This window comes from Papio anubis, chromosome 19, assembly GCF_008728515.1.
Source record: "Papio anubis isolate 15944 chromosome 19, Panubis1.0, whole genome shotgun sequence".
In the NCBI taxonomy this organism is placed as follows: domain Eukaryota; kingdom Metazoa; phylum Chordata; class Mammalia; order Primates; family Cercopithecidae; genus Papio; species Papio anubis.
The window spans coordinates 54,442,656-54,466,301 of record NC_044994.1 but is presented as its reverse complement, the minus strand read 5'-3'; the positions used below and the strand labels follow the sequence as shown (position 1 = coordinate 54,466,301).

Sequence of the window (23,646 nt, the reverse complement as noted above, 5' to 3'; positions counted from 1 at the left end):
GTCTCAAAAAAAAAAAAAAAAAAAAAAAGGCACTCTGGAAATAGATGGGGATGGCTACACATGATGGTGACTTAAAGCCATTAAATTATACACTTTCAAATGGCTAAAAGAGTAAGAATATTAATAGCAATAATAACGCAGTTATAACAGTTACACTTGCCCTTCTGAAGTCTTCACAAGCCCCACAGCCTACAGGACAAAACCCAGATTACAGAATAGGAGGGGACCGACCTTTCTCTTCCATTCCTCAGATTCTCGCTTCTTCTCACAACATAAGAACTCTCCGCTTCCCCAATATCTCTCTCCCTGGGCCTTGTTTTGCTCTCTGCTTCTGCTGCCCCCTAGTGACTTTGGCCCATTGGAAGCAGGAGGGGAAAGCTGCTCTGGTCCTTGGGACCACTCCTGCCCCTTACTCCCCTGGGGCCTTCAGACTGCACCTTCAACTGCCCTACGATGTCTCTCTCTCTTTCTCTCTCTCTGGCCGAGCTGATTAGTCATCCTGAGAACTGCCACACCGCACACCGCTGGGCAGGCCAGTCCTCCAGGCTGTGCCCTGCGTCTCCTTCCCGCCTCCCCTTATGGTGATATTTGCTGTGAGAAGAGCTAAACCACCTGCCGTGTGCCGCCCTACATGCTCAACATGTATGAATGCATGTTAATCTTAACAACTCTATTGCAGGGGGATTTGACTTACTGGAGGTCCCAAGCTTTGGTCCCTGCCCGTAACCACCCCAGGCACTGCCTCCCCTCGTCTTGGTCTCTGTGCCTTTCTGTCTGCTGAGTCCTCACCCTTGAAATTGAAATGGTATTTTTTCTTGAAAAATCCTTACTGGCTGCCCCAGACAGACATAAGTTCTCCTTCTTCCAGTTCAACCTGATACTTCCACGTGAAGCCCAGATCAATCACATGACTGCAGTTTCTTCATGTTGAGCATGGCTGTCTGTATTCCCCACCAGCCTTAGCAGGAGAGGACCCTATCTTTTTCTCTTTAGATTCCACAAACCTAGAGTAGTGCCTTATACTCAATATGTATTTGAATATGCCTGTGTTAATAGTTGTATTTGTTACTCTATGGCTTTCTCTGGGAAATACGAATATGAAGTTGGATGAAAACTTTGTTTCTAAAAGCACACTAAAGTACCCTGAGAATATCACCACTTTTTTTTTTTTTCCTAAACCAATACCTATGGATTGGGTTTTAAATACACAAATTTGCCAGTGAAATGGTGTACACCTGTAGTCCCAGCTACTCCGGAGGCTGGGGTGGAAGGATCACTTGAGGCCAGGAATTGGTGGCTGCAGTGAGCTATGAATGTGTCCCTGCACTCCACCCTAGGCAGCATGGCAAGATCCCATCTCTACAAAAAAATGTTTTTTGGAAAAGTAGCTGGGCATGGTGGTGTGCATCTGTAGTCTCAGCTACTCGGGAGGGTAAGGCAGGAAGATTGCTGGAGGCCAGGAGTTCAAGGATGCAATGAGCTATGATCATGCTTGTGAATAGTCACTGTACTGGCTTGGGCAACATGGCAAGACCCCGTCTCTTAAAAAAGAAAGGAAGGAAGAAAAAAACACAAATTCAAATTCTCTGGAAAGCAGAGCAGTGGCCATTCGTGGCAGAGATAGGGGTAGATGGATGAACTGCACGAGGCACAAGGGAACCTTTTGGGGTGGAGGAAATATCTTGATTGGCATAGTGGTTACACAGGTGAGTACATTTGTCAAAACTGGTTGAACTGTACACTGAAAATATGTGCATTTTATTGCTGATACACTTTGCCTTAAAATAAATTTAAGAAAGCAAGAGGAGAAATCTGGTTTTTTTTGTTAGGTTAGAAAAGGTGGATTAATGATGGATGGTGTTGGGTTGCACTGCTGTTCCATATCTAGTTTCAAGGTTTGTACTTTTTTCTTTCCTTGTTACCTTGCCTAAATGGAAAATCAACCCTTATTGAGTTACTGCAGCTGGAAGTAAGAAAAAGCAGAAGTAATGAGCAGACTGACAGCTGACTCCCTGTAGTGCTTAATTTTAGTACCAATGCCTTTAGGAATTCTTTGCAACTTCAGTGTAAGGCTTAACTCGTGCGATGAATCATCAATATTGAGGGTAGGTAGAGAAATTGCAGCAATAAACACTCTGTGCTCAAAGAAAATGAGGTTATGAATGGCTTTTGAATAGACTTATTTAAAGAGATATCTATAAAACCCACTGGGCTTTTACTTTACCATTCTTTCCAAATGTTACTATAGAATGTTCTCTGGGTAATTTGAGGAAATTTAAAGAAATACATATTTTTTAATGTGTGAAAGTAAATGAGTCTTAACAATTAGGTAGGTTTTTGTTGTTGTTGTTGTTTGTTTTTTCACTGAGCCAAGATTTTCCCTCTATGCATCTCCTTCCAGTCTTAGGGTACCTCAAATTAATGAAGCTCTACTCATCATAAATCGTACGTGTTCTTTAGTATTTTGAAGGAATACTGAATGTGTTTGGGCAATTTATTCAATGTCCCTTCTTGATTGTCAAGGTGAACCACCATACGATACTGCTGTGTAGAGTGAGATTAACCTGGCCAAATCGAAATTTATTCAGCTACTTTGTAGCCTGCTATAGCTATGCAAGGGAACACGGGAATTATGGCCAAAGTTCAGACTGTAAGGAGGAATTTATTATCATGTCTTTGTGAGTTTCATCAGATAAGGAATTAGCTTTAATCTGGAGCTATCATTATGACTTTTGGTATCATTGCACATATTGTTGAAATAATAGATCCCTATTTCAAAGGATGAAGAAAGCTTGGACCCCTTCCTATATGTTCTCAATAATGACAAATAATGGCCATTGTTTATGTTCTTTGCTCAGCTCTTTCTGGTTGTCTGGAAACAGTTACTTAAAAACAAAATTGCATCTGTAAGCCTTATTGTCTCCAAAATAGAATGCACAATAATTTTGAAAATATTTTGCATTCTGGATCTTGACAGAAAACTCAGGTAAGGTAACCACTGTTAGAGCAACAAGCTGATTTCCAGGTAGGTGTCTCCAGAGTAATATACTAAATTTAGGAGAATCAGGAAAGGGCTAATGGAAAATGGTATAGATCTGAGGTCAACAAATAATAGCCTGTTTTAATAAATGCAGTTTCATTAGAACTGTTGGGGAGGAAAAGTTCTTGTCCTAGGTTCAGTGTCACGGACATGCAAATGAAAGTAAACAAAAACATGTAAAGAGGAGAAAAAGTTTATAGATGCATACATTATGTGCCCAGATGAATGTAAGGATTACATACCTAACTTAGTAGGGGAAGGGAGGGGGGTGAGAAAGGCCTCTATGGGAAGAACAAATAGGTATCTTTAGGAAAGACAAATGGGTTTTTAGGAGTTCAAACAGGAGATAAGAATGTTTGTGATTTGTGATAAGATGTGTGTTTGCATGTGTGAGTGGTTTTTCTGTCTTCTTTGTGGCCATGAAACTACCTTGGAGAGGGGATTTATGGTGGATTTCTCTTGGTTTCTCTCCTGGAAATAGACCTGCCCTGAAGAGGGAATTTATGGCAGTTCTCATTTCTCAGAAGTTTCTGCTTTTGGTTAGATAAGGGATGTTCCACAAGTCTTCTTTCTGCATCTATTGAGTCTCAAATGCCTCCAGCTTTAAATAGCCTTTATACCAACTCTGAGGTTTCCATTGGGTCCCCACAGAACACAGGCTTGCTCATTCCTTGAGATACTGTCTATGACTGCGTTCACACTTTGATGGCAGAGTTCAGTATCTGTGAAAGGCACTGTAGGGTCTGCAAAGCCTAGAAGCTGCATATACTACCTGCCCATTTCCAGGAAAAGGTTGTGGGTCCCTGACATAGATAAAATATAATGGGAAAATATTTTTGAAAGCCAACAAATTGACTTAAGGTTTCAATTTGTTCTGGAATTTGTGGTTGGTAAAAAAATTAAGAATAGGGAACATGTGTAGTTCATTTTATTAAAATGTAAATTTGTACATGGTAACTTTGGGCCTTTGGGGGCCCTGTATATCTTGGACATGAAGAGCAGGGGCACTGGAGGGCTGTAGCAGAGAGAGGCCTTTGCTCTCCAAGGGAGCCTAGCTACTTGGAGGCCCTTGCAGCCCCTAAGGCACAACTCTCAGCCCTCAAACTCTTCACTTCCAGTGATGACTCTGTGTGCTTCCCTGGTCTGTGGCTGCCTCCAGACCTTAAGTTACCATCTTAATATCTTGCATCTCTTGAGGTTTGTGGTTGGAGTCTACCTGTATGATGCTGACAGGGTCAGTTGTGATGTTTAATCAAATAGAGGAAATGCCACTGTCCTTCCCCTGAGTTTTCTTCTCTCTCCAGTATCTCCGGAGTGGAAAGAACAATGGGCCAGCTTATAGGCTCCTTAAATTCCAAATGTGCTTTCTGGCTCTGACAGGCGATGATAGTTCTGTTTAATGTTTCTGCTTAATCCCTATGTATGATCAATTGGACGTACAGGCCCAGTTGAAGAAGAGTCTCCTTCCAGTTCTGTCTACTCTTCTCTCTTTCCTGTGGTTCTCTTTGTATGGTTCTTTCCTTCTGGTTGTACATGCAGGCTCCTTGAGGGTAGGACTCTTGTTTGCCATGACAACCCTAGTGCCTTGAATAGTACACAAGGTGAGTTCACAATAAACATCTGCTTACTCACCACTATGTGCTTTGCAGCCGTTCAGCTGCTGGTAAGACTTAGTAGGATTTTTGTTTTTCCATCTCTTTGGCTTTCGCTGTGTGCTTGATTTGTCAGTTATTTCAACTCTATTCAGAATTCTAGCAGTCAGGGTAATTGATCATCTTTATTTGCTCTACCTGTCTGTCTGTCTGTCTGTCGGCATCTTTTATCACTCCCTCTTTCCAGGGAGCCTGGGGATCTCCTGACAGTCTTTTGTAGCTCTTTCCTTCTTTAATGACCATGAGCAACTTTTTCTTGACTGTCATTGAGTGATCAGAGCAAATGAAGATAAAGCCATGTGTTTGATAAATGCCAGTGCTAACCTTGGCTTCCTGCACAAGCCAGAAAACTGTGCAGCTTCTTTTCAAGGTAGAGTTGGGAACCCCTTCATCCGGTAACAAGTTTGGGTAATAGGAATATCTTTCTTCATCTGGGAAGGATACTAATTGATTAGACTTGAAGGAGTTTTTCTTTTGACAGTTGCTAAAAAATTGAAGTTGTAGCATTTTCTGTTAGGGTATGGGCTCTAGCTAGATGCGTTCATTAAGTTGAAGGCATAAAGGGAGAACTTTCTAAGTAGTTTACATGCCCAGTCCCCCATCTCACATAAATGTGCATTCTTGCCAGATCACTAACAGATAATATTTGTAAATCATCTGTCAGGGATGAGAAGCATAGAATAAGTGGCCTGGTAGGACTGCCATGCAGTTGGAAACCCAGCAGTGCTTTCAGCAATTATTTAGGTCAGAATATTTTTACTAGAAGGTGCTTTAGGGGACCATCTAGTTCAGAGTCCTCATTTGTCAGGGGAGGAAACAGGAGGTTCATCTGGAGGTTATTTGCTTAAGGTAACCTATCTACGTGAGGACAGAATAAGAGCTAGAATCCTTATCTCCTGATTCCTAATAGTAATGATTGGCAGATGTCCAAACAAAAACCAGTAGTTATCATCACTCATTGCAATAATGACATGTGGCTTTAATTCCTAAATATGTCTAGATCCAATATACTTTGATTTCTAAATATGCATCACCAAACCGTGGAGGGGTCAAATTCATTCATTGTTTGTTAACTTGACGTAAATGAAATGCACCGGGGCTGGGTAAATACCTCTCTGGTGACCGTGGAGCTTGATGAGTTGAGTTTTGTAGTGACAGAATTGGCACATGCCCTAGCAGAGTCCCCTGGCACAGGATGCCTGTGGCTCCATGGCACATGCAGACAGGGACAGCACCTAGGCTGCAGCCAGGCCAGTTGGGCCTACACTTTTCCTAGTGGGCTGTGCTGGCAGGGCCAGGCCTTCAGTTGTGTGGTGAGTTCCTGGGGTGACCTTGGCCTTCTAGATGGTGTGCTGCTTTTGTCTGGGTCAGCCACTGTTATTCTCTCCGTCCCATCCTGCCTGCCTCCGCCACCTCGGTCAGGTGGCCTCCAGCACTGTCAGCATCCCCTGCCCTATTCCCTGTTTAAATATTTAAACATCTTAAATAACCAAAAGGCCGGGCGTGGTGACTCATGCCTGTAATCCCAGCACTTTGGGAGGCTAAGGCAGGCAGATCACTTGAAGTCAGGAGTTCGAGACCAGCCTGGCCAATATGGCGAAACCCCATTTCTACTAAAAATAAAAAAAAAAAATAGCTGGGCATGGTGGTGCACACCTGTAATCCCAGCTACTCAGGAGGCTGATGCAGGAGAATAGCTTGAACCCAGGAAGCGGAGGTTACGGTGAGCCGAGATTTCACCACTGCATTCCAGCCTGGGTGAGTGAGAGTCCGTCTCAAAAAAACAAAAAACATGTTTAAATGACAATTTTCACTTTCTGGATTCTTTGCTTCATCAAATACAGCAAAACCAGGATGCTCATAGGAGGAAACTGTGCAAATATTAGAGCTCGAGCCAATGGAATTCTCAGTTGAGATTTGTCAGAGTCCTGCTCCATTAAAACAATGACTGTAGTTACATCAGTTGGACGATGCGTGTATGCAGCAGTTGTGTCCTGGAAGGATTGCTTTTTGCTACCAGAGGACAAAAAGTCAATGACACATCTGTCACCAGGCATTCCCATTCTTGCCACTAATTGGAGTGTTTGCTAAGATCCAATATAACTAAGTGGCTGGCAAGCCAGCTGAAATATCAGATGAAATGGAATTGTGATTATTTTGTTTAATCCCATTTCAAATATTTATATTTTATTGAAGATTTGAGTAGATGGCCTGTATCAGAAAGATGTGCTATTTTAATAGGAAAAGAAAAGCAACATAGTGCCTAGTTTAATCTCTGCATCTGAGTTTTTTCCCAACACAACCATTGAATTTCGGGTCCTCATAGAGACTATCAACTGGAATGCTTCAAGGGCAGCCAGATGTAATCAATATCAGATAAGGCCACAATTCTACAGAGAGGCTTCATAATTAACCCCACTGTCGCAGAATGTATGAAGGTTCTTAAGAGTGTAAGCAGAGTAAAACGATCTGGATTATCTACTTCACTGGCTTTTTTTATCCTTGGGCTCATATCCCTGGACTTCTAAAAGCAACTGGGATTATAAAAATTCAATGTTGGAGAGCTTTGCTATTTTACCACCTACCAAATGAATGGGCGCACTTTGTCACACCCGTACCTTTTCAAAAGATGAATAAAATTATGTATAGTTTTTAAAAAGAAATTTTATTTTGTGAAAGTAAATTGTTATTGTAAAGGACTTTCAAAAGTACCCAATATCTATGGCCTCAAAATAACAACAGCAACAACAACACAAAGACCCCTTTTGTTTATCTGTGTGTTGTTCAATTAATATTATTTATGTAATTAGGTGCTGTTTTATGAGGTTATGTTTGAAATAAGTTCTATCTTGGGAGCCATCCGTTTTTTGAGAATGCCCTCCCTGAGCTACTGTTCTTCTCTTTGTGGTCTGTTTTTCTCTTTGATCTTGACTTTAAGTTATTTTCAAATAAATTGTGGTGACATTTAAAAATTGTTCTCACATATTTTCTTATATACTTGTTCTTATGCATTCTACTGAAGTACTCTTGCTCTTTAAATCTTAATGAGTATTTTATTGGAGTATCACATCTTGCTCTTCCTGTAAGGTAAACAAGGCCAAACACAGGTCTCCGAAGCCCCCAGCCTTTTTGGCACCAGGGATGGGTTTTGTGGAAGAAAATTTTTCCACAGGACGGATGGGTAGGGAGCAATGATTTCAGGATGAAACTGTTCCACCTCAGATCATCAGACATTAGTTAGATCCTCATAAGGAGTGTGCAACCTAGATATCTCACGTATGAAGTTCACAATACGGTTCATGCTCCTATGAGAATCTAATGCCATCGCTGATCTGACGGGAGGTGGAGCTCAGGCGGGGATTATCTCTCACCAGCTGCCCACCTTCTGCTGCGTAGCCCAGTTCCTTACAGGTTGTAGACTGGTACCGCTTGGTGGCCTGGGGGTTGCAGACCCCTGCCCTAAAGTAATCACTGATATGTGTTTATTATAACACACTTGATAGGGAACTCTGAATTTCTTCTCTGGTCTACGTGGACTTTGTTTCCATTCTTTCTTCTATAGTTGACGCACATCTTTAGACTTTATGATGAAAGGGTTTGGAAAGAATGATTCATCATTAGCTTCACTCCATAGCCTCATAAATTTCCTTCTCTTGACCTAACGAATCATCATCATTACTAATTATGCCCCAGAAAATAAACTGGAATGCAGTACAGGCTGGCTTCATGTAGAACACATCAGTGCATAAATCAGAGAGGCTGCTGTCAAAATGGCTTAAGTGGCTGAGCGTGGAAAATAGGAACTTTTTCCCATTCTGTTTTTACGTTCAGCTTGAATTGTAAGGCCTAGAACTTACTTGGATAGAGTTGGAAATTGAATAGGATAATCTAATTTTAAGGAAGCTTAACACAAATCAAGAGAACATTACTTGGAACATAAATTTACGAGTAAAATTGCCTAGTGGTTTTGTTGACAAATGATGGTGCGTAGGTCTCGGGGCAGGGCCAGGAAGAACACTTGCGTGCCTCCTCCTAGGCTGTTCGAAGTGGTAGCTCTTTGATAGCCAGGAAATGCCTCTGGGCAGATCTGTGCCTCAGTGCAGAGCACTAGACTGAGTGGAGAGGAAGTGGAGAACAAGCACTGTCCTCTCTGAACCTTTCACTGTGTGGAAGTATGTGGATCCCCTGAGCTCGCTTGACCTTCAACCACAGCTCCATCATCCTTGCTTGGCCAGGGAGAAAGCAGCCTCAGAGAAGGTAAATGACTTTGGTCTAGTGTCACAGCTGGTTAGTGACAGAGCTAGGCTTAGAGCCCAAGGTTCTTTGAGACCGAAATGTCGGTTCTTCCCACCCTGCTGAGCTGCTTCCCACGTTGTTATGTAGAAGTTAAGGCAAGTAGTATGGAAGGAAAGAAGGTTAATAAGTAAATCGGTGGTCACTGTTTTGATAGAATGTCATGAAACATTTTTGTCCTCAACCTCATTTACAATTGAGGGTGGTTGTCCTGGGTGCAATTTTTAAGGAAAAGTCTCTCCAAATTCATAAAACTGCAGGAGTCTGTCAAATTTTATACCCTGCCTCATTTTATTGTTTCTACCCACCCGTAGCTCAGCGTGATCAATCCTTCCCCGCAGGCACAGCCACATCTCCGTAGGGTCAATCATAGTCTCACCTGATCTCTGTCTGTGCACTTTAACCTGGAGAGAGATAGAAAAGGATTCACCAACGAACCCTGTATTTTGTTTTAAGAAAAAAAAAAAATGTATTACCTTGGGTATAAAATTATAGAAGAATTTTATCCTACTCTCTTTGACTCTTTTTGGCATCTCACTCTGTCATTCAGGCTGGAGGGCAGTGGTGCGATGTTGCCTCACTGTGGTCTCCACCTCCCAGGTTTAAGCGATTCTCCTGCCTCAGCCTCCTGAGTAGCTGGGATTACAGATGTACACCACCACACCCAGCTAATTTTTTTTTATTTTTAGTAAAGACAGCATCTCACTATGTTGGCCAGGCTGGTCTTGAACTCCTGGCCTCAAGTGATCTGCCTGCCTTGGCCCCCCCAAAGTGCTGGGATTACAGGTGTGAGCTACTGTGCCTGACCTTCTCTTTGACTCTTTAATATCTTCCTGATTAACTTAAATACATTCCCCAGCACCTCCAATGGAATATGGCCCGAACAGAACTCACTGTATTTCTCTTCGTGATCCCTATTTCTCATAATGACACTACCTTCCTCTAAAGGCTTCATTTTTGGCTTCTTTCCCTGTACAACCTCATTGTAATACCCTGCAAGATCCTGCTGGAATTCTGTGAACCTCTTCACACATCTCATCATTCCATGCTAATCATCACTATTCACTTCAGCTACACATTAACTCTGGCCTAATGTTGTGATAGCCTCCCAATAGGTCTTTCCAGTCTTCCCTTGAATGAATTGTTCTGCTACTCTTAACCTTTCTGGTGTCTTCCCATTGCTCACTCCTGAATCCTTGGCCTGAACTGGGGGCTGCCCATGGTCCTCAGTCTGTGGCCTCTGCCTGACTAAGCTCATTTCTCCCCTCCCTGTGTGATCTGCTATCCCTGGTTCTGGGGAGAGTGCTTGCAGGTTCTCTGAGAGTTTTATTTCTTTAAAAGGCATCTGTATCAGAGACTGTTAAGAGCTAAACCGATCAAACTCTTAGAGGAGACTTCTGTAAGTTACTCTAGTATTAGAAACAATCCTCTAGCCAGTGTCCCACGTAGAGTAGGAAATAATTCTATAATCACTCAACCTTCTTTCCTTTGCTCATGCTGATTCCATAACACCAAATCCCCTGATTTTATGTGTCTAATTCCATAATCCAGAGTTTTCACTAAACTCTCCCTGATTCGTTCGGCTCCCTTAGGGTACCTTGTATTTACGTTACAATTGTCTAAGTACTTAGCACTCCCATCTCTAGGCCAGGACTTTCTTATGGGCAATGACAAGATCTTAGTTACAAGGGACAAAAAGAAACATCATGCTTGACACATAGCAGATATTCAATGAAAATTTGAATGAGTAAATGAATGAAAGAAGAAAATACATTCATGTGTTCCTTCTTACCTAAGTTTAAGTTGTTTTCAGGTAGAATCTGGGTCTGATTTATATCCTACAGTATTTAGCATTGTGCTTTGTGCATAATAGATATTCCATAAATATTTTTTGAATTAGTGGATAGCTATGTAGTTGATCCTGATATGAACTCTCTGAATGCTACATTACTGTATTTCACTTTCGGTAACTTAAGTGCTTTTAATGTAGCTAATATATTTTATTTTAAAGTATGTTGATCTTTTGATTGTTACTAGTTTTTAACAGTGGTTATTTTTGTCTTTGAACTGGTTTTTTTTTTTTTTTCATTGTTGTTTTGTTTTGTTTGAGACAGGGTCTCACTCTGTCATCCAGGCTGGAGTACAGTGGTGCAAACATGGCTCATTGCAGCCTCAACCTTCCAGGCTCTGGTGGTCCTCCCACCTCAGCCTACTGGGTAGCTGGGACTAGAGACGCGTGCCACCATGGTTGCCTAGTTTTTGTATTTTTTGTAGAGATAGGGTTTCACCATGTTGCCCAGGCTGGTCTGGAACTCCTGAGCTCAAATGATTCCCCTTCCTCAGCCTTCCAAAATGCTGGGATTGCAGGTGTGAGCCCCCACATTGGCCAGGTTGGCTTTTGCTGCATTCTTAATTTCGATTGTTAACACGTTATGTGTCATGGGTGGAGGTGCTTTCTTAATTTCACAAAGGAAATTAGAAAGAAAAAAGAAGAGTTAATTTTAAGAAAAATGTGAAGGAGCTTATCTATTTGTTATAGTTCCCATCTCTAGGTGTTGGTGGGGTTCTAGGACTAGCAATTTTTTCTGCAATAGTGATTGAGTAGTTCTTTCTAGAGTCATCATGACTCCATCCAGGGACACATAATTTGGATGCTTTCAATGGGAAACTGAGTCAGGCAGCCTTTATTGAAATGCCAGTGGAACATTAGAGGGCATTCCCAAACTTCAGTGAAGCTGAACTGAGTTTCTCTGCCTCCCCTCCATACCAGGATGCTAACAGTTTTGTTTGTTTGTTTTTGTTTTTGTTTGTTTGTTGTTTTTTTTTTTTACAATGAGGAGTGCTTGCCAGTCTCCCCTGACAACCTTTAACTATAGAATATTTTATTTCAATTAGTGAATTAATGTTTCAGTCATCTCTCTATCTGAGGGCTTTGGTTCCAGGACCCCCATGTATACCAAAGCCTGCAAATACTCAAGGCCCACAGTTGGTACTATAAAACCCAAGAATATGAAAAGATGGCCCTTGGTATACAGGGACTTTGCATCCTGAGAATGCTGTATTTTAGATGTCATTTGGTCGCAGATGCAGAACCCACTCATAGAAAGGGCTGACTGTGTCTATTCAAAAAATTCGTACTTAAGTGGATCCATGTGGTTCAAACCTGTGTTGTTCAAGGGTCAATTATACTTGCTTTTAGTCATACTACTTGGTACACGCCTAAGTAGTAATGAAACAAAAAGAACTGACTGGAAAATGTCAGTGATGTCTTTGTGATGAGCGTGCCTTTGTGATCCACACTGCCTTAAGGTTCACTGCTGCTTTTGGTTTTGTTGCTGTTTGGGGTTTTTTGTTTGGTTCTCTTCAAATGGTTTGGTGGGAAAGATGAAAGATGCCTTCACGTGCTTCTTCTGTAGTGTCACTTTAATTCTCTGTGAAGGGGAACATTCCTAACCCATATATGTGAACTGAGCAAGCTAGTTATACCTAGGTTTGTGAAGTTGCCTAAATCTTGCAATTAAGACTTACAAGTGGGTAAATAGAGTCAGGAAAAAAGGTCAGAGGATCTAAGGAGAGGAATTTACTTCTAGGAAATGCTATGAACTTATTGGAAGCAGGAGAGTTTCTCCAGTATATTTTAGAAGGATGACCCAGAGTTTGCTGAAATGTACAAAACAGAAACAAAATACTCTCTCTTTATGAAATGCGGAGGCATCATCTACACCTGTTGGAGGTGTTCATTTTTTTAGAAATGAACGAAGTGTTTGCCATGACATGCTCTCGGAGATAACTTTCATTTACCTTTCACTGGGCATTATGGGAATCCTGTAGTCTCAAGAGTGGTACATTTTTAGACTTTTGGCCCAGTGTCAAGTCTTTTGAGCAATGGTATAAATCCATTAGATAGGTTGACATCTCAACTTCTTTGAAATGATTAAGATTGTTTGCATTGTTTGTCTCTCTCAGAAATGAACACACCTGGATGCCTGTGAGCTCGCCATCACCCGCACTGCAAAGACACAGGGCGGCAGCCTCTGAGAAGCGGCTCCTTCCCCTTCACCTTGGCCTTGCCCTTCCTGCTCACAGTCCACCATGGAGACGCTGTCCCAGGACTCTCTGCTGGAATGTCAGATCTGTTTCAATTACTACAGCCCCCGGCGCAGGCCCAAGTTGCTGGACTGCAAGCACACCTGCTGTTCAGTGTGCCTCCAGCAGATGAGGACCAGCCAGAAGGACGTGCGGTGCCCCTGGTGCCGCGGTGTCACCAAGCTGCCCCCCGGCTTCTCCGTGTCGCAGCTCCCCGATGACCCGGAGGTCCTGGCTGTCATCGCCATTCCACATACTTCCGAACACACCCCGGTCTTCATCAAACTTCCCAGCAATGGGTGCTACATGCTGCCCCTGCCCATCTCCAAGGAGCGTGCACTGCTGCCCGGAGACATGGGCTGCCGCCTGCTGCCCGGGAGCCAGCAGAAGTCCGTCACCGTGGTGACCATCCCTGCTGAACAGCAGCCTCTGCAAGGTGGGGCTCCCCAGGAGGCAGCGGAGGAGGAGCAGGACAGGCGGGGCGTGGTGAAAAGCTCCACCTGGTCGGGGGTGTGCACTGTCATCTTGGTGGCTTGCGTCCTGGTCTTCCTCCTCGGCATCGTGCTCCACAACATGTCTTGCATTTCCAAGCGCTTCACTGTGATATCCTGTGGCTGAACAGGGCTACAGGGAAGTCTCTTGTGGGTGCCAACTTAGGGGTTGAGCAGGTTGATGATGAGATCCCGGTGAGAAGATGGGGGGCGACACTGACCATTTGGTGCTGAGCGCTGGCCTCTGCATTGCCTCTTGATTACCCCAAAACAGACACAAAGGGCAGAAGGTGAGGTCTCAACAAGATACCAAGCGAATTGTTCTGAGTGTTGATGGCAACAGCTTGGAAGATGATTGCATGCATCCTCATAATCATGTATTCAATGGACTGTAATTTATGATTTTTCAAAATCATGTTACGAGATAGACATATTCTACTTAGACGTGAAACTGTACAAGTGCATACAATGTGACCTTCTCTAAATGTGGTAGATTCAAACAAAGATGCTATGTAGACAAGTAGAATTAAACCTGCGAATCCGTGTAAAAATTCAGTGAAGACATGCACTGCTGGCTTCTTTACTTTTTTTTTTCTTTTTATTGAAACCCAGTCTTCATTTAGTTGCTAAGGCTTTTATACGTTTTGAATGGCACCAAAACAAAATAAGTCAAAATGGACAGTCCTTTTTTTTTGGGAGAAAATATTTGAACAAGTGTCTCCAATGTGTTGTGTTTTGTCATGAACCTTCATTTTCTTCACTTGTAATTAGAACTTGCTACGTGTTTATGAAACTGAAAGCTCAACAGGGGAGCAATAAACCGAGAAATCATGAGAAATGTCTGATCCCACAGGAAACCTGTATGCCGATTTTTCTCAAGCCATCTCACAAACAAGAATTTCAAATGTAAATACTGTGTATTTGTGTGTGTATGTATGTGTGTCTAATTTGATTTACCTCAGGTGTTTGAGTCTTTGCTGAAGAATCCTGGATTAAGACTTAATTGGGCATGAGTGAGTCCAGCCTCTGAAGCGGTGGCCACTTCATGGACATCTTGACCCAGCAGGGAGCCTCCTGCCCGTCACCTGCAACACTCACCCCTCATCTGTGTATTGAAGTCCTGCCTTTTGTAAGAGGCAAATGGAGAGTAACAGAAGAGTGTCTTTTCTTCTGGTTTTGGAGTCTCGTGCTGGCCATGAGTGTTGTGATTGACGGCCAACCCGGGAGGGCATTTTAATAGACGGTCTGTGATTCTTTTTTGAAAGATGCTCTTCCACAAGAGTTAAGCCAGTTAGAATTCCAGTTTCCTCTTGTTGATATGAGAGAGAAGATCTTCTGCATTTTAACAGTTTTTACTGAGAAAAGTGGCAAGGTAAACTAACAGCTGAAATCCCAATATAAGTGGACCAGTTCCTCATAAACTGTCAAATATTCTTAAATGTGTAATGATCTATAGATGCTCATGAAGAAAGATCTGCCAGAAGTGAGTGATAAATTCCTCTCCCTGGGTGCATGTGCATTCAGAAATAGCTGTGAGCTTTACAGTTCTCATCTAACTTCTTTTAAGGAATTCATGAAGCAAGTGGTATGTGACAAGGACTCCACTTATAAATATAACTGTTTTTATGTTCCACTGAATCCCTGAAAATGGTGAGGAGGGTGGGGGGAAGTGAAGGAAAGACAAGCAGGGCTAATTCCAAAAAGCAAGGCTAGAAAATAGCCCTGTGAGGTCAAGACAATTTAATTTATTTACATGCTACCTGTTATTTTCAAGCAGCACAAAATATGCATATAAAAGTGATGGAATTAATGTGAAATAAAACAAAAATATAGTGACTACAATACAAAGCTAATACCGCTAATTGGCATGAGAATTTCAACATAAAATTATGAGCTATGATTTTTCAAATTTGTCATAAAACCTTTAGGAAATGTATTTGAAAGCTCAAAATAGAAATTAGGTTAAAATGCCATTTTATTGTGTAAGCTCTTGGGCATTATACAACAAATAATCTAGGATTTATTTGGTATTAATAATTTAGGTATCATATTAGCTGAATACTATCCTCTATTACATAACATAATATACTGTTGGGTTAGTGTCAATTTCTCAAACTCTCCCAGGCTGCTGTAATGCATGTCTGACCTAATTTCTATTTCTCTTGGAGGAAAATACACACACACACACACACACACACACACACAAACACACACCACAGAAATGTTGCATTGAGAATGCTACATTTCAAATAGACTTTACCCTTGCAATTTTAAGCTATGCCATATTCAGATTAATTTTGTGAGTGATATCTGCATATGTTTCTGTACAGTATGAAATGACTGATTCTGTAGTGTAGTATGTGATAGAGTTCTACTTGTTAAAGTAGGTTAGATATAGACACTAATGTGTGTAATGATAGTGTCCTGTGTTTCTTAGTGCAAATCTGTAAAAATGTCCATAGAACTTTTACTTAAAAACAATCCTGTGCTAGAGCTGCCATTAAGCGTGCAAAATTAATCCACTGTATGGTAGATTCTTGACCTTAAATTTAACAATAACAACCCAAATCAGATTATTAATTTTTTTTTTGCGAGTCTTACTGACCTAAGAAACATTGTTTAAATTGTTTAAATGGATTCTACCTGCAGTTATTTGTGTACCTGTTTGTTGGGGTGTGCATTCTTGTGTGTGTGCGTGTGTGTGTGTGTGAGAGAGAGAGAAAGAGAGAGAGAGAGAGAGAGAGAATCTCAGTCTGCCAGATAGAATTTTATAGGCTTAGTGATGTTTTAATGTTGCTTGGCATCCCATTGCTCTGGCCTCTTCTGGAATTTACCAATGACCCTTACCAAACACATCTACCCATGTGACCAAAGTCCACTGACACAAGAGGCCAGAATTCATACTTGCACATTAATGAAAAGTCACAACTGGAAAGCACAGAAAGTTAGAGCTGAAAGCAGCCTCCGGTGGCTTCATTTTGTAGATTAGTCCATTTTGTAATTCTGCAGACAAGGGGGGATATGAACTTTGCACTGCAGTGTCTTCTTGTTCCATCCTAGGTCTGTCCACATCTCTATCTGGCTATGATCCTTTCTAGGGTTGATGAATACCCTTTATTGAGTCAACTACTACTTTAAAGGATTTTTTTTGTAGGTTTATGTACTCATTTTAGTTAGCATCTACCTCTCTGGGAAAATGAAAGGAGGGTTGACTTAGGGATGAGTATAGATGTTGAAAGACAACTATCAAACCATGTGGTTTGAGTTTTTAAAATTGTAAAACATTGGTGTCCAAACCTCCCACCCCACTTGTATGTAAAGGACAGTGAGTGTTGTGTAAATAGTAAACTATAAGAAGCATGAGTTTTCATCTTTATTAATGATCTTGAAATAAGTAAGAGAATGCTTAATATGTTAAGTAGAGCCAAGAATGCTACTAAGAAGCATTGTCTTTGGAAAAATTTTGTATAATGACTTGGGGCATAAGTTGTGATGAAAAGGCAACTCGGTTTTCGGTTCTAGTCATACTTAGTGATCAGAAAGCTCTAAGATATTTTCTTTAAAAATAGAATTAAGTTTAATTTTTTGCATGGCTTACAGATTGGGTCCCTTGAAGGTTAAACCATGTGATGGTATAACCCGTGAGATCTTCTAGATGGGCTCTGCTCAATAGGGCTTTCTGTGATGATGGAAATGCTCGAAAACCTGTGCCATCTGGTATAGTAGCCACCAGACTTTTAGGCAGTTAAATGGGGTTACTACAAGGTAAGAACTGGATTTCAAATTTTATTTAATTTTAATTAGCTGAAATATAAATAGCCGTATGTGTCTAGTGGTTGCCATATTGAACAATGCAGTTCTGGGTGATTGTGCTTGGAGATCTAGCATCAAGGTATTAATGGCGTAACGGTGAGGCTAAGAAAAGAGTTTGTGGGCTAGGAACATGCAGGTAGAAAAGGGCAAAAAATTCCTTTCTGGGCTTAAAAAGTGTATGATCTCAAGTATGACAGTAAAAATTCATTGTTGCCCTTTGGAACTGTTGCTTATAGACTTTAGACCAAGGAATGATCAGTGAAGCTTAAAGAGCGCTTTATTAAGCCGCTTTTCTGGGATCATTAGTTGCATGTGAACCTGTTGTCCAAAAATAGTAGTTAGACAGTAGCTGTAAAACGTTTGACTTGCAAGCTATGCATGACCCGTACTGTGAAATTGGGTCTTGTGGCCAAAAAATAAATGTTACAGGGGAAAGAAAAAAAAAAAAAAGGCCTAATGAAATCCCTGTTCACTTCCAATATCTTATCCAAACTTCATTGCTGTATTAGTAAGGTGCAAATGTAAGAGCAAGCATGCTTTGCAGTGTTCAGACTGGTTTTGTTTGCCCTTGAAGGCCAGCTTGTCATTGTATTTGGTGTGGGCATATGTGGGCGTCATTTTTCAGATGCCAGACTAAAATGTAGGTACTATTTTTAGAATGAGATTTGACATTGTTTTAGTCACTTTCTTTTTTAAGCAAAAATTTCAGTTATCACTGAGAGTTGAAGATTTGAAGCTTTGCACAAAAGCACTTCTTTTTACAGTAAAAAGTATTGTCCATGAAATTTAAAGACTTGAAGGTTACTAAAGCTACAAGAATTACTTTTTAGCTAAATAAAAGGAAGCAGAAAATTCAGTTTCAGATATATTTTCCCATAAAGACCCGATTCTTACTGATAATCTGGTATTTATTCCAGTCTAGATTTTGATTTGAAGAGTTCCCATCCCTTTATTTGAAAACTTACGTTGTTTCAAAATTGGTTAGTCTACTTTTCATTGTTTTCCAAATGGAATATATACAAAATGCATTTATTTCATTTTAGCAGAAATGGGTTGTTTTGTTTTTTGGGGTTTTCTTCTAGAACTCATCAATGGGCAAGACTTTCCTTCTTAGCTTGCCTTTAAAAGTCATTTATTTTATTTTATTTTTTGCCAAGATAGTAATCTTTCTTTAGCCTTAAGAGGAAGATAGAAGTTCAAAAGTTATCAGTGCAAGAGGAGTGATACACAAAAGACTTCAATTTCTATCTTTTCTCAGAAAAATGATGCTGCCCACCAGTCAGCATTTTGTTTCCACATAAGAAGTGTCAGGTAGTCAGTCTGTCATCCCTGACCTAGATAGAGAAGCTGTTGCTTGACATTTCCATCATTCTCAGTAAATTGTCACCCACAAGGTAATTCTTACCAAAACAGAAACTACTGAGAAGAATAAGGTAGTCAAGATAATTCAGTAGCTGTTTTGAAAGTAGTAGTCTATTTCAAAAGCAATGATGTTCAGTTGCCGAATTTTGTTCAACATGAGACACTTATTTATATATTTATTTATTTATTTATGAGATGGAGTTTCACTCTTGTTGCCCAGGCCAGAGTGCAATGGCATGATCTCAGCTCACTGTAACCTCCACCTCCCAGGTTCAAGCTATTCTCCTGCCTCAGCCTCCCGAGTAGCTGGGATTACAGGCATGCGCCACCATGCCCGGCTAATTTTGTATTATTTTAAGTAGAGACGGGGTTTCTCCATGTTGGTCAGGCTGGTCTCCAACTTCTGACCTCTGGTAATCTGCCCGCCTCGGCCTCCCAAAGTTCTGGGATTATAGGCGTGAGCCACCGCACCCAGCCGACATGAAACACTTCTAAAAGATAAGTGGAAATTCAAGCCATTGATTTTTCTGACACAACTGACTTACTACACACACACACACACACACACACACACACACACACACCATGATTTAGCTGTAATTGGAGTTAAAAATCAAGTAAAATCTGTTATTAGTCATGTTTTGCAATTTGTGAGTTATACAATATTGGATTAGATGTTAATTTCTTAACTATTGCTATGGGCTGCATACATTACGTCAAACTAACTACCTTTGGGAGTGTCCATATAAACACTTGAAACTTTTCAAATATATGAAGAGGTAGGTTCTACTGTATACATTTTATTGGAAAGCCGTTGATCATTAAAGAACATAAGCAGGTGGGGCATTTAATTTCTTCCAAATACCTTATTTTTGGATCTGCTCAAGTGGTTAGGGCAAGTGCGCCATTATTCCTGAACCCCTGCAATTTGGGTTCCCATTTTTCTGCACAAATTTTCTTGCTCAGTCGAGCCAATGACTTTTTTTTTTTTTTTTTCAGAATTCACTGCCTGGGGTATCCCACTATATATATATCTCACCTATGATGTAGTGGTGCTTGAAACACTCATCTCATAAGCTAGCTTTTATTATTCTAATCTAAGGTTTTTTATATTATTCATACTATGATATTTTTAGGGACAATCAGTAATATTTGGGGCAGAGTACTGAGGGACCTCTTGAAGTCTGCAACAGCATGCATTTTCTTTGTTTTTCTGGGAGTGCTTCCCTGTAGTTGTCTTTGTTCTAGAACACTGCTCTAAATTTATTGCCATGGGATGTAGGGCTAGTAGCCCATGTGAAAGTCTTCTGTAATATCCTTGGGATGTGAGTTATTGGGTTATTCTAACAGGAGTTTTCCAAAGGGATGGTCCATTTTTAATTCAACATTTGCTTTTTGAAGATCCAGAAGTAGACAGTTGGATATAATAGTGGTGGAAGAGCATGGGTTGTAAACAGAAGGAAACAGAGATGACAAATGCCTCTTAAAGGGGATCTAGTTGATACCTCTGTTAAATAGTGGCAGAACACAGTAGCTGGTACCTTACACTGTGCTTTAGGAAAATTCTATGAAGATTTCATTTACAAATCCTCATAGGATTTTCTGGGTTGAGGGACAACCCAACTATTAAGTAGAGGGAGAGGGAGAGGGAAAAGGAGAGGGAGAGGGAGTGGGAGAGAGAGAGGAGAGGTGAAGCATTGGATCTATGTCAAGGGACAGGCAGATATACCCAGAGAGGGAAAAAATACTTAATAAAGGAAGAGTATAGCTGCAAAACAAGACATACAGGAGCTGAAGCAGACATGGCAGAAACCAGCTGGAGAAAGCACAGGACAACTAGGACAATTTAGTTAAGCACAATCTGTCATTCCAGTATGGACTACCAAGTTCAATTCAGGATGCTTCAGTTGAAGACACGTGGGGTAATGTGCTCAGCTGGCGAGGGTCCAAGGAGGCCCCATTTTCCCTGTCACCCTATCCTATGCTCGTGCTTTGGATCGTTAGCACACTAGGCAATTTCAGGGCCCGCTCTAGAGTTGGTTGCCACATCAGTACAGACAGACTCTAGAATCGTCTTAACCATGGAATGCAAGGCCTATTCCTGTGGATCTATCCTGACTTGATTATGTCAGTACTGTTGGGAAAATGAGTTCAAGAATATTTCAGTTTATATATCCTGGTCGCTGTCATATGTTTTTTCATTTCACCACTTGTTTGTGTTTGCCTCACTCAACAGTCATAGGTGTGGAAGCTGGTTTCAGCTTGGGACTGTTACAAACTCCCAACACAAGCCATGTAGCTGCAGCCCAGGGTTTCTCCCACCCTACAGCTTCAGCAGTGGGTTCCCTGGCCCTCTTGATAACAAATATTCCAGTCTAATGGCTAGATTAATGCTGCTCAGAGGCTATTAACTCAAATCCTTGATGTGTTTCATTTACAATTATGTGGATTATTTATTTTAGGAGCTTTTTTTTTAAGGGCCAAATAGCCCGACCGATAAATGAGCTGCTGGGCTGTGTAGAAAATACTGTCCAAATGTTGCCAAATATTGACTTCGTAAAGGGGATATCAAGCTGCTGTTTATAAATCTGAATGTCTTAAAAGCATTCTTGCTTGCTCTCTCTGTTATAGATGGTGTCTTAGCCAGTCCTGAGTTTTCCAATGAACCCAATTTTAATATATGGTATTTTTGTATGCCAAACTGGTGTCTTGTCCTTTGTATATGTGGTAATGTTGATTTTATGACTACTGTAAAAACACATTTGCTATGATTAAAATTCATAAAATGATTTCAAATAGACTCGCGTATTGCTTTTTTCCCCCCTCCTAACCCCAGGAAAAGAAAAAAAATTGGTGAGATTTTCATCATCAGTTATTCTAAGGATTTTAGTAGACTTAGGTAATAAAGCAGTAAGAAGATCCTGAGCCAAGGATTTCAAATGGAGGTGACTTTCAAGTAGATCGTTTGAGAGGCCAGAGAACACATCTTTAATGAGTAAGCCCAGGCTTGTCTTTGCAACTTGGGTTTTCATGGCTTCTGGTGGCCCTTCCTTTATCCTCCACTGTTTAGAAATTGTGCTGCATGCCCCAGGCCCCAGAACCCTCTTGTTGCACCGTATACAGAACAACTTCATGCAGCCCCTGTGTAGTCAGGTAGAGTGACTTGGCCTCTTGGCCCTGAGTCTGGAAAGGTGTTCTTCAATTAATGTTCTCATCAGTAGGGTATTTTGGAGAGCCTTTTTTGACAAAAAGCATCCTGTCTTTCAATAACTGGATCATATCAATGAATTTCAATTTAGTTTAACAGGTAGCCTACTCCTAATTAAGGGCTATCAATGACCTGGTATGCTTGGGTGCAGGTGTAAGCATGCTCTGGCTTTCTGGGAAATTATAAAGTAATCCCCATAGTTTTAAAAGTGAGATGTGGCCAGGCACAGTGTCTCATGCCTGTAATCCCAGCTTTTTGGGAGGCCAAGGCTGGAGGATAACTTGAGGCCAAGAGTTTGAGACCAGCCTGGGCAGCATACTGGGACCTCTGTCTCTACAAAAATTAATGAGGAAATTAGCCAGCCATGGTGGTGCATACCTGTAGTCCTAGTTTACTCATGAGGCTGAGCCTAGAAGTCATTTGAGCCTAGGAGTTTGAGGCTACAGTGAGCCTGATTGTGCCACTGTACTCCAGCCTGGGTGACAGAGTGAGACCTTCTCTCCTAAATAAATAAATAAATAAATAAATAAATAAATAAGAGACATTACTGTGATTCAATACCCACTTCTTATACCAAAAATGCAAGGAGTATTGTATTGTCTGTATTCTTAAATGTGCAAAATTTATTTCTGATCTGTGGATTTCCCTGGTTTCAAGTAGCATGGGGCAGAGGTGGATGGGTGGGTAGGAATTTCTTTGCTAGAGTTGGTTACTCATTCTCGAAGCTCTGTATCAGCTACAGAAGAACTTGATTAGAGGAAGGCAGAGAGGCATTTAAGGAAGGCATTTAGATGCCCTGGCTTCTCCAGGTCTTAGCTCCTTCATGCCGGGAGCCAATGGTATCTACACTCTTATGTTATCAAGACTCACCTGTAGACTTGATGGGGACAGAGCAAAGGAGAGGGGGTCTTGGGAAAGCTCTATAGGTGCATCTTGCCTGGGAATAGACACATTGGCAACCTCTTCAGATGACACTATTGGTGGTGGCACAGGTTTTCTGCCTCTGGATGTGGGCCTGGAAGGAGAGGATGAGGCCATGCTAGCTCCAGGATCCCTGCAGAGGAAGAATGCGTGTGAGTAGCTGAAGATTAGGCAGAGGGATATGAAGGTGCAGAGAGAAAGGGTAACCAGGTCTGGCATTCACTGCATGCCATCCTCACCCTCAGGCCTCCCACACACACAACCCTCCAACACTCCACCTAATTTCCTGAAATGAAAGCCCATCTACCTGCCAATACACTATTTTTCTTAATGCTTTTGTTTTCAGAGATAATTCTTGGAAGAGAAACCCATTTTCAGTGTACACAATATAGCACTAGGCTGTGTAAATGGCAGGGGAGGAGTGGAAGGGTTTCTAGAATCAAGACTGAATCTCTGCTTTGCTTTTTATAGATTTGAAAACTTTTGCACAATTTTACTTGACCCATATAATGACACAGCTATAATTCGATTCAGTCTCTCTCACTCCCCAAAACTGCTCCTTGAATCCCCTCTTTATTGTGTTGGCACATGCGTATTTGTTTTTATTATTTGCAAGAGTAAGTGAATGTATAGACATGTACGTGTGCATGTGTGTGTATATGCATGCATATGTGAACATTTCATGGACTCTTGGCATAGATTTTTTTCAAGGTTAAGAGGGTGAAGATCTTTAAAGAGGGATCAGAAAAACACTCTGATTTGGGATTACTTCTTTTATTT

At 41.2% G+C, this 23,646-nt stretch overlaps 1 protein-coding gene across 6 annotated transcripts in view; it reads left to right on the top strand.

Moving 5' to 3' along the window:
• The window catches only part of RNF152 (ring finger protein 152), an 85,294-nt gene extending 63,759 nt beyond the window's left edge, over positions 1 to 21,535 (top strand). For 5 of the 6 annotated variants that reach the window (XM_017951812.3, XM_021930186.2, XM_021930187.2 and 2 more), the window contains one exon: positions 12,952 to 21,535. In XM_017951812.3, the coding sequence (XP_017807301.1) occupies positions 13,078 to 13,689 (612 nt within the window). In that variant the 5' untranslated portion in view covers positions 12,952 to 13,077 and the 3' untranslated portion in view covers positions 13,690 to 21,535. The remainder of the gene's footprint in view (positions 1 to 12,951) is intronic. The other variant, XM_021930185.2, reaches the window with a different exon arrangement.
• Positions 21,536 to 23,646: the final 2,111 nt, after the last annotated feature.